Here is an 18,752-nt window from a genome sequence, read left to right as displayed (position 1 = left end):
ACAATTTACAAGTGCAGTTAACAATTTTTCTAGAATATATAGTAGATAAATATAGTTAGAAAGTTATGTATTCATATGGACGTATATACTATAGTAGCTTTATAGCATTAGTATGGATGTATGCATACTACAGCAGCTTTAGCAGATAAAACTATCTTCTTCACATTAACCAAATTCCTATAAATGCAAAAGAACAGACATGAATTATTACTAATTAATTTATATATAATAGAATTTATATAAAAATAATTTATATAGAACTAATTAATTTATATGAAAAAAATATTTTTTTTTCTTTTAACATTATAACATAATATATTTTTATAAATAATTTCTTTAAAAAATCTATAAATAATTTCTTGCCAAAATATTATTTGAAAAAATATATTTTTTATAATAGTAGTAGTTCTATCTAAGAGCAATTTCTATATAAACAACTAATTAAAAAACAAAAATTATTTATTTTATTAATTAACTATTTATATTTCAGAAAATGCGTAAACTGTACCCACTGTGTCACTTTAAAACCCATACTGGAGACTTTGACCTTTAATATCGAAGGAAGTTTTTCTCGTGACAAATCAACAACTTGTTTATCATCACTGAAGTTAATCAGAAGCAATACGACGCGGATACCATTAGTTCGGATTATACCTAGAACAGTGTCATTGTTTGTCGTAATTGATTTATAACTTCCTTCAGTAAGGGCCGGTTCTGTTCGGTGCATGTGGACTAAGATTTTGTAAATCTTGTAGTGCGATTTAGCTTTCATCTGTTTCGTCCGATTCAACTCCTTATAGTTCTGATTTACCGGAAGCCACGTCGAATTTGCTTCACTGAAACCTATAATGATAAATAATTAAATAACAGGATTTTAAGAAAATATTTTATTTGTTTTTACTAAATACTATGGTAGACACAAATTTGCTCTGCACTTTTCGTCGCGTCTCATTGGAATGGCGTGCATTCAGAATCACGGGACGCATTCTTATAATGCTCTTTACCCGCAATATGCATTTGAAAATCCTGCGTGTTTTCCCAAGATATATCTTTCTTGTCCACCATGCCAATTTCACCGTTATATGTCACCACCAAGCCTGGCAAGACCATAGACAACATGATCATTTGATCCGATCTATCAGAACGAGAGGCAACTCGGGGATTATCAGATGGGTGATTTCCCATCTGAAAAAATATTTATATTATGTTATTGCCTATAGAAATAATAAGGAAATTCTTATTTTTATGAAACGGAAGATAAATCGACTCTTATCAATAGATTCATCAATTTTAAGATTTTTTTAGAATTTCTTATATTATTGTATATAGATTCTTTAATTTATAAAGAAATAAAATAAACAATTTGGATCTTTTTTGTATTCAGGTTTTAAACTGATAAATTGGTCGACTACATTTAGATAAAAATTTTTTGTAACTCTGACAGTATTCCTGGTTCTTTCTCATTCATAATAAAAAATGACTTTAAAATATTTGTCTATAAATACTAATTTAAATACTATAGTTCTTTAAAATATAATGCAATGCACACATTGTAATATATTTAGCTTTACAAATAAGACAAGATTCACACATCGCCATTATATCATAATAATTTACAACAGCATCTCGCTTTTGTAACAAACAATAAAAATATTAAATATATATGTATAGTATAATATTAAATTAATTTATGATGTCTTCATTAAGATAATGATAATTTTATTCATATAACTACGTACCGCCCAATTTGCGATTTTACCTCTTGGCATCGAATTTATCCGCAGATCTATTTGTTGTTTAAATTCTTGCGCAGACGATTTTGCATTAATATTTATAATAAACTTGAAATTAAATGAAAGAAGGGCGTAATCGTAATATTGCATAGTGTGATTAGGATCGGTATACGCCTCCATCATCATCAACTAAATTAGAAAGAAAACATGCACAAAGAATAAAACACAATAAATAGTTTTAATAAAAAAAAATATCGCGTATTTGTTCACCTTCTGATCCTGATTATGTTTTAAAGTATAAGAGTCCATAAAATGTCGCCACTCTCTAAACAGCTTATAAGTATCGATTAAATTCATGGTGTAATTATGCTCCAAATAATCTCTCTTATAATCTTGTGACGTTGCATCACATACCATCCCGTCTACATCACTTCTAAGTTCATCTCGCAATTCTGAGTCTTCATAAATAAATGGAGAGGAATCGACGTAGAATCCATCTATACCCAAATCCAACCAAAATTTCAAAACTTTCTGTAATTAAACAAAAATGTTTTTGAAATTTGTGATAATTCTGCTATGATTCTTTTTATTAATCTTTTTATACATATTTTTCTAATTAAAATCTACATGAATTTACATTTTAATTATAGTATACACTTTAATTTGTAGATATAAACTCATTTTTACATTTATGCATTTTTCATACAATATATGTCATAAATGTTAAATAAAATAATTCAAATAATAAATTAAAAAATTGAAGGTATACTATGTAAAAAATTAAGACCAATAAATTTTTATAATAATGAATTATGTAACTTATTGAACTAATTTATTTCATTATACTTCCATATTATAAAATAAAAAAAAGCAGTAATCACAAACAGCAGTTGAAAGATTTAATTTAAGTTTTATATTAAACAAATAATTTGAGTAAGAAATGTTTCTGCACAAATTAATTAGCGTTCAAATTATTGCGCTTTAATTCCCATTAGCTCTCGTTTATATACACTTTAATATTTGACAATTTTGAAAGTTTTAAAGTTTTTTTATTTAGGTTTCATATTAATAAAATATTAATATATTTATTTAATAATTATATTATTAATATACAAGAATAAGATTGTGTGGAAATAAAAGACCGTTTATGTTAGATACATTACTTTAAATATGAAGCGCCACTACGGTCTGAATATTAAGATGTTGAACTATTCATTTAAATGAATTAATTTCAGAAATTATAATTACATGCCGATACAATTGTCGGACTTCAAATGCAATCAATCTGAAGTATTAATAATCCCCCGAAATTTCCCAAATTTAATCTTAAAAAACTGTAATAAACTTATTGCGAAAAATATTGCCTCGGCCGGGAGTCGAACCCGGATCTCTTGCATTTCGTGCAAGCGTCCTAAATCTTTAGTTAAGCTAATAGTTCAACATCTTAACATTCAGACCGTAGTGGCGCTTCGTATTTAAAATAATTATTAATATATGCAGTAAGATTTATCATTACAGTTTATTAAAATTGTAAATCATAATTTATTACTTTTTATCAGTAAAATAAATAAAACTAAAAAATACATTTGAGTTATAAAAGTATCTTTCAAAAAAAATATAATATATAGTAACAATCAACAATTAAGTTATTGCCCCATTACTGGGGATCGTGATCCTCTCTTGCATAACCGACTCCATGTCAAATGAAAAGATTCACTTGGAATAATTATAATTCCAAATAAATGGTATTCCATTATCTTCGCTCGCAAACATAAAAATAATTTAAACTTATTTATACTTACTAACATTTCCATTCTTACTGCAGGATTATGGAAATTTAAATCGGGTTGTCTATACTGAAATTGATGTAAATACCACTGATTTAGTGATTTTACATAAGTCCACGCGGATCCACCAAATACATTAATCCAATTGTTAGGCGGCGTTTTATCGTCATTATTTCTGCCGTCTGCCCATATATAATAATTCTTATACTTTTTATGACCTTGAAGAGCCTTTTGGAACCATATATGCTTATCAGATGTATGGTTCGGCACAAGATCGAGAACTACCTGTAAAAATATTATAAAATGACTCCAAAATAGTAAAAAAAGTAAAACAATAAAAATTTTTTTAGAAGGAACAGAAATAAAAAATCTTATTGACATTTTTTATTTAAATGTATAATTATAATACTAGAAATTCAAAATGCCTATTACGGTCGAAGCTGGATCTTCATTGCTTTAAAATAGTATATATATTAGGTGTTGGAATTAATTCGTAGCGTTTTACAAGTGATGGGAAGTACTTTCATTAATGTATTTTTTAATGCTCATGTGAAATAAATAACATTCTTTCATTAAAAAACGCTACGAATTAATTCCAACACCTAATATATATATATATAATATTACATAATATATATTAGGTGTAGTAAAAATAATAGATTTCTTTTTACTACACTTAATATTAGTAATTCAATCTTGAATTACTAATATACACTATACATGTACTTGCATATATATTGTACTCTTTTCTTATTTTTAGCATTTATAGTTCGGAAAAACAATTCGGCGCGCAATTCGAAAAGACTACAATGATATATATGCAAGTACATATATAGTGTACATATATATTAGTAATTCAAGATTAAATTATTTTAAAGCAATGAAGATCCAGCTTCGACCGTAATAGGCATTTTAAATTTCTAGTATTTATTGTGTTTCTCACTATGCAGACTAAAATAAAGATTCTTAATATTATTATAATACAAAAAATTGTATTTATAAATATGCAAGATATTAGTCATCGCACTTTTAGACCGAGCTTTTTAGCGCGCGCCAGAAGAGCTTTAAAGTCTTTCAATGAACCAAAAATTGGATCGATGTCAACAAAATCGAATTTGTCGTATCCAAAATCAATCATAGAACTTGTATATATGGACGACAGCCAAATCGCATTGATGCCAGTTTCCGCGATATAATCCAACTTTGAAGTTATCCCTGACAATACAAAAAACGCAGATTTAAGTGTCGTTGTATTGCTTGAATAGCTTTCAATTTTCAGATAACAAACATTTTCAGATTAATTGTATAAAATTGTATAATAATTAATCCAATAGAATTTGTAATTGTTTATATATTAATTTAATAATTCGTCATTAAATTCTTCATTAAACAAGATGTAACAGCATGTGACACAATTAGCATATGCTTACCCTTTAAGTCACCTATTTCATCGGCATTTGAGTCACAGAAACTTCTCGAATAAATCTGATAGACAACGCTATTGTTCCACCATGGCTTATTATGAATTTTAACAAAAGAACCACTTGCAAGGAGCAAAAAAACATATCACCAACATGATGCAGTTTGTGTTTGTCGATCTCAAAATTGTTTATATATGACAGTGCTCAGCACGAATGTACTTCTTGGCCGTTTTTTGACTCGGCTCCGCCTTCCTCTATTCTTCTCATCTTATCGTCCCGCGCGCAGCCTAAATGACGCTTAACGCTTAACTTATGAATGTATAATACACTTATAGACATGAGGTCCATCCGCTTCGGGTGCTTACGCTGTAAACTTCATTCTATCTTTTTTTTCGCTCATTACATATCTAAGATAGAATGAATAGAATGAAGCAACGTGTAAGCACTCAATTTTATATGCGTTGCTTTATTCTATCTTAGTTATGATATTTATTCTATCTTAGTTAATGCGAAAAAAAAAGATAGAATGAAGTTTACAGCGGGTGGATGTTTACGAGCGTTATTACACGCAATATAAATGACGCTCTTAAGTGTCGAGCGTCATTTATATTGCGCGCTAGACAATGTGATAACGGAAGGCGGAGACGAGTCGAAAATCGGACGAAAAATGCAAATCGTGCATAGCCCTGATATATAACAATGGCGAAGAGAATTATATCGATCACTTTCTTATTGATTAGTGTTTGACAAAATTACGCTGCCTCAACGTTGCATTTCAAAAAGAAATAAATAAAAAATATTAAGTCCATTATCATTGTAATTATCTAACTGGAATTTTTTCATCATAATAATTTCCATGACAAAAAACTGGTATTTCTTTGAACAATTGAAAAATTAATGTGTCAGACATATGGTTCGTTACATAACCGAGAATCACCCAAACATCGCTAAACATATCTAAAGTCAGAACATAAGACGTCGTATGTTCAAATGTTAGGCATACATATACTGACTGATCATTTATATGTATGATACATTAACTTCGAAGGAGTGAAAAATGAAACTTAACAAAATAAACTCTATGATCATTGTGTATGGATTTTCTCTCGTGATAATTACTATGATAATAACATTGTGTATGGATTTTCTATCGTGATAATATCTTTCTAAAAGATTGTTTAATTAATGATTATACATTTAAATCAATGGCGATTCATTTTTTCAGCTCAAATAAAAAATAATAATACGTATACGTATAAATATATATACACTGAAAAAAAAATCTTAATTTCAACGAAATACCTCTTTGCTCGTATTCAAAAAATTATTTCTTTGGATTAATAAAAATTTCTCCGAAAATAAAATGTTGTACTTTCAAAGAAACATAAGATATTGTATTTTCAAAGAAAAGATTATGCCTCCCCTTCCTCCAGTTTTATAGGGGAATTTGGACCTCGGATGAATATCTTTGAGACATGCTTAAAATTTTAAAGTATCAAAAAAGAATCAAAAATTCTATAGGTCTAACTTCATAAGAGAGATTTCCTGAGTGCTATCCAAAGTTTGCTATTATGACCATATACCACTAGTCTTATCCAATTTCTCTGCGTCCAAGGCACTTCCCTGCGGTAACAGCGGTAACGGATTATATACCAAAGGCATTGAACCAACATCTAAAATGTATTTGATACAGTTACATTAATCCGGCTAAGTCCCTGGTCGCGATTCATGCCGTTTAATAACTTATTTATTATCATAACTTTACACAAAAATAGCAAGAGACAAAAATTGTTTATTTTCTTCTTATAGAACTCTAAAAATTTTTTCAGAATTTTTTATCAACTTTTTAGTTTGCATTTTCTTATTTACAACTATTTTTACCAACATGAAAAAATATGGTATTAAAAAATTCTGAAAAAATTTTCAGAACTTTACGAAAAGAAAATAAGCAATTTTTATCCCTTGCTATTTTTCTGTAAAGTTGATAGCATTTTATTAAAAAATTATTGAAGACCAACATTCGGCAATTTTTATCGGTAATTAATATTCAATAATTAATATCTCGTTAACCATTGCGAAAATTGCAAAATGGTAGAGAACTTTTTGACTCACTTTAGTCCACTCTATCTACAAAAATAACAAAAATTTGGCAGAAATCTCGCCAGACACCCTGTATATTTAGACATGGTAAAAGATAATTGTTAGAAAGGAAAAAACCAATTTCTTCGATCTTTACACAATTTATAATCACATTTATGTCTGCAGCGGGCTCAATTAAAAATAGATTGATGATTACAATCTTAAACATGGTAACTTAAAAGGCACCTGTTGCACACATTAATGGAATCTAATGCTGTTTGACCACTGAATAATAGTTTGTACATCACTGATGAAGACTCGAAATAAAATGTTCGAATTCTATGTAAACATTACAAGAAATATATAAATATGTTTGTAAAACAGTTTATACGCCAAAAACTGCGAAGCTATTCTCTCTTATGCCTGATACTTTTAAATATTCATACTTTTAAATATTGAGAATTGGAAAACATTCTAACATTAATAATTTATTCATTTATATTAAATAAAAATATCTTTATGTTAATACCTATATGTTATGACAATGTGTGCGTGCGTGCGTGCGTGCGTGCGTGTGTGTGTATTTGAGTTAGCCATCATAAAATAAAAACAAATTATGTTGAACATAATGGTACATATTATTTTACTACATGGAATTTTTCAAAGAAACATAAGCCATTCATCACAGCAATTATCACAATGAAAAAATTTCATACGCAGTAACCATGATGGCTTCTAAAAAATTTATTAATTTTCACTTTGCACTGCTTCCGAAATTACTTCAAAAATATCATTCTTATGTAGATACTCCGACAGCAAGCATCTATCAGAAATTTCAAAGCGCACAAATTACATAATTCTAAAGTTCTGTTTAATACGGTGTTCGTATTAATAGTAACAAATAAACTTCTGTTACTAGATTGCTGATCGATATGATATAGAAAGAGATGAACTTAATTCCGAGTTATCCTTGTTTCAGTTCATACATATGTATGATAAAACATGGATAGAGCAGTGGAAATCATAAGATGATTAATATATCTGAAATATATACTTTTTACCACTTTTGCAGTTTTATTAAAACGGAATAAATGTTGATAAAAGTGAAGATTTAAAAGAAGACTGAAAATGACTTTTCAATTATGATTCATGGACGATTCAATTTCACTACTAATTATAAGTGATGTGGCAAAATAACCATGCAATAAATACGCAGTGATTCAATAAATATCAATACTAATAAAAGTTTCTCGTCAAAATCCATATTAAATAAATTCATGACGTTATAAAATCATGAACATCCGCTACTCGAGCCTACAATCCGCTATTTATAGTAGATGTAAATCTATTGAATCATGCACGCCTTTGATCTGTCACCTATAATTAGTAACATAATTGAGTTCCTTTTCATGGACTCATATGCTAAAATTAGAATTTTTTATTTAGACTTACATAATTTGAAATAATAAATCAATGAAACAGAATATTCATGCGAACAAAATTTCAAATTAGACAAAAATTCCAATTGTAGGTACACAAATGTGACAAAAGTATATAATTAATTTTTTTTACAAGGATTTCTGTTATGTCTTTTTTATTGCAAGAAAAGTTACACAAGTGCAGTTAATTTTCTAGAACATACAATAGGTATAGTTAGAAAGTTACGTATTCATATATGGTCGTGTATATTACAGTAGCTTGAGCAGGTAGAGATATCTTCTTTACATCAACCAATTTCCTATAAATAGAAGAACAGAAATCAATTATTACTAATTAATAGAACATATTTTCTTTCAACATTATAACATAATATATTTGTAAAAATAATTTCTTTAAAAAATCTATAAATAATTTCTTGCCAAAATATTATTTGAAGAAATATATTTTTTATAGCAGTAGTAATTCTATCTGAACAATTTTTGTACGAACAATTAATTAAAAAACAAAAATCATTTATTTTTGCCATTAATTAACTATTTATATTTTTTTTATTTATATTATTTTTTTTTAGAAAATGTGTAAACTGTACCCATGTGTCACTTTGGAACCCATACTGGAGACTTTAACTTTCAATTTCGAAGGAAGTTTTCTTGTGACAAATCGATAACTTGTTCATCATCACTAAAGTTAATCAGAAGCAACACGATGCGGCTACCATTGTTTCGGATTATACCTAGAACAGTGTTATTATTTGTCGTAATTGATTTATAACTTCCTTCAGTAAGAGCTGGTTCTGTTCGGTGCATATGGGCTAAGGTCTTATAAATCTGGTAGTGTGATTTATCAGCTGCTATCTGGTTCGCCAGGTTCAATTTCTTATAGTTCTGATGTACCGGAAGCCACGTCGAATTTGCTGTACTAAAACCTATAAAGATAAATAATTAAATAATCGGATTTTGGAAAATATGTTATTCGTTTTACTAAATACACTGTGATGGACACAAATTTATCCTTTACCTGCATTTTTTGTCGCGTCCCATTGGAATGGTGTGCGTTCAGGATCACGGGATGTACTCTTAAATTTCTCTTTACCCGCAATACACCCTTGAGGGTCCTGTGTATCTTGCCAAGATATATCTCTCTTGTCTACCATGCCAATTTCTTCACCGTTATATGTTATTATCAAGCCTGGCAAAACCATAGACAACATAATCATTTGATCCGATTTGTTAGGATAACGAGAGGCAATTCGGGGATTATCGTGATTTCCCATCTGAAAAAAAATTTATATCAAATTATTGCCTATAAAAAAAATAAGGGAATTCTTATTTTTATGAAATGCAATTAAGATAAACCTACTGTAATAGATTCTTCAATAATTTTAAGATCTTTTAGAATTTCTTATATTCGATCCTTTTATACAAGTAAAGAAATAAAATAAATAAAATAACAAGGTAATTAATTCAAGGCTACTAAGAATCAACGCGAAAGAAAACGGAGTCACTCACAAAACTGCAGTGGCTTCTCAATAAATTTCAACCTTGTCATAGAGCTTTGGAATTTCTTAACTACAATACTGTATTCAATAGAATTGTTAATGTGCCATTTTATACAGATATGATGTTTCTCTGACTAAACCATCTCGAATATCGAATATATCTAACGAGCAATTTCAAATTAACGGACAATTTGAACTTATCCTCGGCAGACTACTTAACCAATTTAGGATATTTATGAATGCTGAAGAGGACTTCAAAGTGAGTTGAAACGTTCAAGAATTTTAAATAAAATAGACTTCAGAACATTTATGAAGTAATTTTTTCATATTTTTTACAACGGTTGCGCTGACTTCCAATAGTCTTGAATTATATACTTGAATTATATAGCCTTGAATTATTACTTTGTTATTTTAAAGAGAAAGAATCCAAGCTTAACATATTTATTTAAAATAAATAACTTGCAATTTCAGGTTTTAAATTGATAAAATTGATTAATTATATACATTTAGATAAAAATTTCTCGTAACATTTACAACTTAAGCATCTTGTTGGGTTTTTTAACGAAATAATAAAAATATTAAATACATATATATAATATTAAATTAATTAATGACGTCTTCATTAAGATAACGATAATTTCATTCATATAACTACGTACCGCCCAATTAGCGATTTTACCTCTTGGCATCGAATTCATCCATAGATCTATTTGTTGTTTAAATTCTTGCGCAGACGATGTTGCGTTCACATTTGTAATAAACTTGAAATTAAAGGGAAGTAAATTATAATAGTAATATTGCATAGTATGCTTAGGATCGGAGTACGCCTCCATCACCATCAACTAAATCAGAAAGAAAAAAATGTTACAATAACATTGTACAAAGAATAAAACACGATAAATGATTTTAATAAAAAAAAAAAGAAACAGAATATCATATATCATTCACCTTCTGATCCTGATTACATTTTGAAGCATATAAGTCCATGAATTTTCGCCACTCTTCAAACAATTTGTATCAATTAAATCCATGGTGTAAATATGCTTCAAATACTTATGCTCTCGCAACGTGGCCATCTATGTTACTTTTAGGTTCGTCTAGCAATTCTGGGTTTTCATAAATAAATGGAGCCGAATCAACGCGGAATCCGTCTACACCCAAATCCAACCAAAATTTCAACACATTCTGCAATTAATCAAAAAGATTTTCAAAAATTGTGAGAATTAATAATTCTAAAATAATATCTTCTTATTAATTCTTTTATACATATTTTTTTAATTATAAAACACACGAATTTACATTTCAACTTTATTTTGAAGATACAAACTCATTTTTACATTTTTCGTATAATATATGTCTTAAATGTTAAATAAAATAATTTAAACAATAAATTAAAAAATTAAACAATACACTATATAATAAAAAATTAAGGCCAATAAATTCTTATAATGAATTGTATATTATAGAACTAACTTACTTTTCATTGTACTTTCATATTATACAATCGATACGAAAGAAAATAGTGATCACAAACAGAAGTTCAAAGATTTATATTAAGCCTTATATATCAAGCAAATAATTTTAATAAAAAATGTTTTTTACATAAATTAATTAGTGTTTCAATTATTGTACTTTAATTCTCATTAGCCCTCATTTTTCCGCTTTAATTTTTAATAATATCGGAAATTTTTTTATTAATCTTTTATATTGATAAAATATTAATATATTTATTTAATTATATATATTAATAATATATGTAGTACGATTTATTACCACAGTTTAAAATTGTAAATCCTAATTTATCATTTTTATCAATAAAAAGAATAAAATTAAAAGTGTTTTGAGTTATAGGAATATCTTTCAAAAAGAGTACAATATATAACATTTTAAAAAAATTTATTGATACTTACCAATATCTCCTATCTTACTGCAGGATTACGGAAATTTAAGTCAGGTTGTCTATACTCAAATTGATGGAAATACCATTGTTTTTGTGATTTTTCATAAGTCCACGCGGATCCACCAAATACACTAATCCAATTGTTAGGCGGCGTTTTGTTGTCATTATTTCTGCCATCTGCCCAAATATAATAATTCTTATATTTTTTATGACCTTGAAGAGCCTTTTGGAACCATATATGTTTATCAGATGTATGGTTCGGTACAAGATCGAGAACTACCTGTAAAAATATTATAAAATGATAAAAAATAAAAAAATAGTAAAAAAAAGTAAAACATAATAAAAATTTTTTTTTTAGAAGGAACAGAAATAAAAAATCTTATTGACATTTTTTATCTTTAAATAATTTAATTAATTTTTTTATCTTTAAATAATGTAATTATAATACTAGAAATTGAAATTGCCTATTACGGTCGAAGCTGGATCTTCATTGCTTTAAAATAGTATATATTCAATCTTGAATTACTAATATACACTATACATGTACTTGCTGATTGATATATATCATATTATACTCTTTTCTTATTTTTAGCATTTATAGTCCGGAAAAATTCGACGCACAATTCGAAAAGACTACAATATGATATATATGCAAGTACACATATATAGTGTGTATATTAGTAATTCAAGATTAAATTATTTTAAAACAATGAAGATCCAGCTTCGTAATAGGTATTTTAAATTTCTAATATTTATTGTGTTTCTCACATATGCAGACTAAAATGAAGATTCTTAACATTATTATAATACAAAAAATTGTATTTATAAATATGCAAGATATTAGTCATCGCACTTTTAGACCGAGCTTTTTAGCGCGCGCCAGAAGAGCTTTAAAGTCTTTCAATGAACCAAAAATTGGATCGATGTCAACAAAATCGGATATGTCGTATCCAAAATCAACCATAGGAATTCAACCATACTTGTATATATGGGCGACAGCCAAATCGCATTGATGCCAGTTTCCGCGATATAATCCAACTTCGAAGTTATCCCTGACAATGCAAAAAATACAGATTTAATTATTGTCGTTGTTGTTATGCTCGAATATTTTCAATTTTCAGATAAACATTTTCAGATTAGATATATAAAATTGTGCAATAATTAGTCCAATAGAATTTGTAATTGTTATATATTAATTTAATAATTCGTTATTCTTCATTAAACGAGACATAACAGCTACTGACACAATTAGCATATGCTTATCCTTTAAATCGCCTATTCCATCGGCATCTGAGTCATAGAAACTTCTCGGATAAATCTGATAGAAAACGGTGTTATTCCATCATAATTTACTTTGAATCCTGCAAGCAAAAGAACTTGCAAAGACCAAAAGGGCACACAAATAGATCGCCCACGACATGCCGTTTGTGCTTGTCGAAACTTAAAATTGTTTTATATAACAATGGGAATCGATATCATTTCCTTATCGATTATGCTTGATAAAATTACGCTGCCTCAAAGTCGAAAAGAAATAAATAAATATTAATACAAAAAATGAATAAATATGAAAACGCCATTATTTCGATCAAAATTAGATGTTTCAAATATGTATAGTTTATTAAATAAATTTATTTCAGAGATATGATTGGGCACCGATAACTTTCGGACTTTCAATACAATCAGTCTGAAATGCTATTCCCCTCTAAATTCCCTCTAAATTAAATCAGAAAAACTGTAAAGAACTTATTGCGAAAAATATTACCTCAGCTATGGTTCGAACTTCTCGACTTTTCGAGACGAGTGTCTTAGCCAACTCGGCCACTGAGGCTTCGAAAATATTCTTCGCAATAACTGGTATATATAAAGAGAGAACGCGTTATATGTCACGTGTGTAAACATATATTCTTTAGAACAACCGTATATATGAAATACATCAAATATGACAGAAAACGTCATTATTTCGCCAATTTTTCAAAAAAGTTAAATTCATTAATTTCAATTAATACGATATGTATACTTTATTAAATAAATTTATTTCAAATATTAGGTGTTGGAATTAATTCGTAGCGTTTTTTAATGAAAGAATGTTATTTATTTCACATGAGCATTAAAAAATACATTAATGAAAGTACTTCCCATCACTTGTAAAACGCTACGAATTAATTCCAACACCTAATATAATTGGGTGCCGATAACTTTCACAATCAATCTGAAACGGTACTACTCCCCCTAAATTTCCACTAAATTAAATTAGAAAAATTATAAAGAACTTATTGCAAAAAATATTATCTCAGCCAGGGTTTGAATCTAGAACTTCTTGATTTTTCGAGGCGAGTATTTTAGCCAATTCAATTAAAAATTCAATTAAATCTATTATCACTGTAATTGCCCAGCTGGAATTTTCTCATCGTAATAATTTCCACAATAAATAGTATTTCTTTAAAAAATTGAAAAATTAATAACGTTTGTCAGACATAAAACATTGTATGTTCTCACTTTGAATATGCATGCTGCTTGGGTGGTTCTCGGTTATGTAACGAACCATATGTCTGACAAACATCATTAATTTTTCAATTTTTCAGAATAAAAAATCGAAACAAATGATACTTCTTCTTCTTCTTTTTCTTCTTTTTATATTAGGACAAGTGTTCCATCTTTTCTGCCTCTATCATATTGCTTGTGAACAACAACTGACATCCAACTCTCGTGCTAGTGCTTAGGTGGTCTGCCTACCCAGCAAATGAGAATCGATTGAAATGAATTGAAATGGATTCAGATTTTCAGAAATATTGATTTATGAATGTTAAAATAAATGCTTTCACTCCTGAATGCATTTTTACTCATTTCTAGGAATTGTATGGAGCACATCTCTATGCCTTTCAATCTAAAAATAATATTAGCTTTTTCTATGCACACGAACACAATTGTGAATATTGTTCAATTCAAAATTTTGAATAGGAAATGCAGTTTTTCAATCCAATTTCATCCAATTGAATCCAATTGAATCCAATTGAATGAAATCCAAAAAAAATGTTCGTTATGCGTATTTAAAATACGCATTCGGATAGAAAAAAATTTTAATCCATTTTAATCCATTCTCGTTTGCTGGGTAGTGACACATTTGTGCTGGACCTATTTGGTTTCGCCCATTTTGATATTTTTTTTTAGGCACATTCTATCGATGTGATTTCTCTATTGGCATCGCCGCGCTCTCGTCCATCTCACTATATCTTGGATCTTAGGTTCCTTTCTTATTATCTCACTTCTTATCTGATCTCTAAGGATTACGTCGATTCGACATTGATTTCATTGTCATTTCTCACTAGGTCTTATCAAGAAAAATTAAATGATAATGTTCCCTTTCATAAATATAGTATATAGATTTTCAAATAAAATTTAAAATACTTTCAAATATAAAAATTGAACTCACAGTATATTAAATCAAACATATAAAATATACACACTATTGATGTACGTATTAACGGTAACAGATGCATAGACTTCTAATTAAATTACTGCCTGACTCGATATGATAAAAAAAAATGAATCTGATTCCGAACCTGTCTTTGTTTCAGTTCACACAGATAACACAAAGAGTTTAAAAAAAATTCAGTGATATATCATCGATTATAAATCCATTATCAGATGGAACAAGAATTCTTTTTTTGAAAAGAATTCTTGTTGCATTTGAAAATGAGCTTAGAATTGATGATCTATCACCAAAATTTTTTTGCTACTTTTTCAATTTTATTAAAACGGAATGTTGATAAAAGTGAAGATTTAAAAGGAGACTTCAAACTTTTTAAGTGACAAAATAGAACAAAATTCTTTTTCTAATGTAAACCTAGATAGCACAGAGTTCAAAAGAGTTCAAAAAGAAGACAAGAATTCTTTTTACAAAAATTACAAAATAACGTAACCGAATTGTAACCGCTATTGACATCATAACCAAAGACATATGCTACAGTATACTTGGGATGAAATAGAAAATCTGGATATTCTTCATGTTATTAAAGATGTTCATATATAAGTTTATTAATTTTTTATAAGAAATATTATAGTTGTCGTTTACAATAAAAGTACCTAGAGAGAAACATATACATGCATTTACAAAGTTGGGAACGTTATATATATTTTTTAAAAATAACACGTTACCGTTATCACTACTTATTCCTTTCTCAATCATTACTATTATTATTATTAATTTTTAAAAATAATACGTTAATGTTCCTGTTATTTAATAACGAATTTTTTTATTACCTTTTTTAATTGTTTTTGCAATACAAAAGAAACGTTAGATTTTAACATTACATTATTTGATAATCAATATTAAATATTAAAAGCTAATCTCTATATAAAGTATTCTAAAATTCACAACCCGAGAAATAATGTTATATATAATGAAATAATAAAATTATACATGGATACGTTTTATATATATATATATATATATATATATATATATATATAAATAATTATATATGTATAAAATATGTCAACTTTATATATAATTATATATGAAGCATTTTTTTCCAAAAAATTAAAATACTACAACAAAAGTTTTTGAAAAAAACAAGTTAAAAACTATTTATCATTTTTCATTTTGAATAGTAATATTTAAAATGTACACGTAAAGTTTAAAACTAACCAATTATAGATTACAATTAAACAGTTGTCATTTGTCCATGAATCGCCACACACGATTACTGTAATTATATCGATGCGCGACTGATGGACAAATAACCGTTTAACTATAATCTATAATTGGTCAGTTTTACACCCTTATATCTAAAAAACTTATACTCGGAATGATAAATGGCAAATAGTTTTCACTTTTTTTTTCGAAAACTTTTTTGCTGTAATGTTTTTATTTAAATTTTAGGATATCTTATATATAAGTATAAATAACAAGCGATAACGAATGTTATAATTCGGAATTCAAATAGAAGCTTGTATTTTTATACATACGCGCGCGCTCGCGTGTGTGTGTTTAAAAGTAACAAGCAATAACAAATATTATATTTCGAAATTTATTAATCATACATTATTTACGATGTAAGATATTACACACATTATTTTATTACAAAGTATATAATATCCTAATATAACTGTTGTTTGTAAGTATAGAGATAATTAATTTGTAAGATAATTAAATTTTTGCACATATGTAAATATTAAAAATATTTTATATTTTCAATTGTCTATTTAAATTCCAAATTATAACATTCGTTATCGCTTGTCGCTTATACTTGTACACAAGATACACATATATATACATACAGGAAAGACCTCTATTATGAGATACCGAGTTCATTTTGGGTGAATGCTAGAAATCTATAGGCAGAATTAAAAAAAATAATAGGTCATTTTGAAGAGATAAGCTTTAAGATAACGTTACATAAAATTTAATTCAAATTCCATTTTTTTTTTAAATTAAAAAATGTAAAAAGTGAGCAAATCGCAAAGTCAAAAAATTGTGCTTCTAATATGAGATGCTGAGAAATCGATAGTAAAACGCAAAGTATATCAGGATTGCAATTCAAAAAAACTATTTAATATTTCTAAAATACAAACAAACACAGCCAGCGTGTGTAAAAAATGAGCATACGATAGATTGTACCCAGAATCCGTTTTCAAGTAGTTGGAATCAAGCATCACAGATATACAGGGTGGGCCATCTATTGGTACGTTTTTAAAAATGCGATCAAATGAGCATACATTGATATTTTTTATTAATTTTTTTTTTGTTGTGAAGCTAAAAGTATCCGCGTCAAGAATGAAAAACGATTTCGTTCATGTGGCTCCCTCTACTGGCCTTACAGTATGCCATTCGGTCACCCCAATTATTAATGACATTTTGGACTACCTCGGCGCCAATTTCACTCAAAACAGTCGTAATATTGTTTTTCAAAGCTGGAATTGTCTCTGGATTATCCGCATAACATCGGTCTTTAACGGCACCCCACAGGAAAAAGTCCAGCGGTGTCAAATCGCAGCTACGCGCAGGCCAATTGACATCTCCTGAACGGCTGATTATGCGGTTGTTGAACTTGGTGCGCAGAAGGTCGATGGTAAGTCGGCTTGTATGGCATGTGGCGTCATCTTGTTGAAACCAAAGGTCGTCCACATTCATAGTGTCGATTTGAGGCCATAAAAAGTTGGTCAACATGGCTCTGTAGCGTTCGCCATTGACGGTAACGGCGTTTCCAGCATCATTTTCGAAGAAAAATGGGCCAATTATGCCACCACTCCAAAATCCACACCAAACTGTGACTCTTGGAGGATGCATTGGTCTCTCTACGATTGTGTGTGGCTGTTCCGAGCCCCAAATCCGGCAATTTTGCTTGTTCACATATCCGCCGAGATGGAAATGAGCTTCGTCCGAAAAGATGATTTTTCGACCAAAATCGACGTCATTATTGAGCTGGTCTATAGCCCACACAGCAAACTGATATCGAAGCGGATGGTCATTTGCTTTCAACTCCTGAGTCATCTGGATCTTGTAGGCGAATAATCCGAGGTCTTTGTGCAGTATTCTCCTCAGGCTGGTGCGACTAATGCTCAGTTGCTGCGATCGGCGTCGAGTTGAAGTCGTCGGATTCTGTCTCACACTTTGGGCCACAGCCTCAATATTCTCGGGTGTGCGCACTGTCCGAGCTCTGGGACCACTTCTGTCATCCACTAACATCCCTTTCTCACGAACTTTCCTCACCAATTTGCGTATAGCTCCTTCGGTGGGTGCTCTATCACGACCCATATTTCTTTTCAAAATTCGTACAGTTTCGGCGACACAGCACTGACTTTGAAAATAAGTTTTTAAAATTTCAAAACGCTCTTCAAGAGAAAACATGTTGTTTCGTGCCGCGGACGGTATGACTAATAAACTGTCAAAAT

The 18,752-nt window shown here is 28.9% G+C and overlaps 1 protein-coding gene and 1 pseudogene across 2 annotated transcripts; both read right to left on the bottom strand.

Annotated features, from left to right (window-relative positions):
- Nucleotides 1-305: 305 nt before the first annotated feature.
- Nucleotides 306-6,603, bottom strand: LOC105144063 (maltase 1-like). The gene is made up of 8 exons (XM_011052731.2): nucleotides 6,525-6,603; nucleotides 4,951-5,079; nucleotides 4,548-4,735; nucleotides 3,536-3,805; nucleotides 2,004-2,264; nucleotides 1,740-1,922; nucleotides 1,005-1,185; nucleotides 306-843 (listed from the first exon to the last, which is right to left on the bottom strand). The coding sequence occupies exons 1-8, from the start codon at nucleotides 6,601-6,603 to the stop codon at nucleotides 476-478; spliced, it is 1,659 nt and encodes a 552-aa protein (XP_011051033.2). The 3' UTR covers nucleotides 306-475.
- Nucleotides 6,604-7,684: 1,081 nt separating this feature from the next.
- Nucleotides 7,685-18,351, bottom strand: LOC105144048 (maltase 2-like; annotated as a pseudogene). Its single transcript, XR_015544414.1, has 8 exons — nucleotides 17,802-18,351; nucleotides 12,712-12,910; nucleotides 11,869-12,138; nucleotides 10,907-11,143; nucleotides 10,618-10,800; nucleotides 9,478-9,733; nucleotides 9,050-9,385; nucleotides 7,685-8,758 (listed from the first exon to the last, which is right to left on the bottom strand). The product of XR_015544414.1 is annotated as a maltase 2-like (transcript).
- Nucleotides 18,352-18,752: the final 401 nt, after the last annotated feature.

Source organism: Acromyrmex echinatior, chromosome 3 (genome assembly GCF_024713525.1).
Source record: "Acromyrmex echinatior isolate Ae372 chromosome 3, ASM2471352v2, whole genome shotgun sequence".
Classification (NCBI taxonomy): domain Eukaryota; kingdom Metazoa; phylum Arthropoda; class Insecta; order Hymenoptera; family Formicidae; genus Acromyrmex; species Acromyrmex echinatior.
This window is presented reverse-complemented; position numbering and strand designations above follow the sequence as displayed.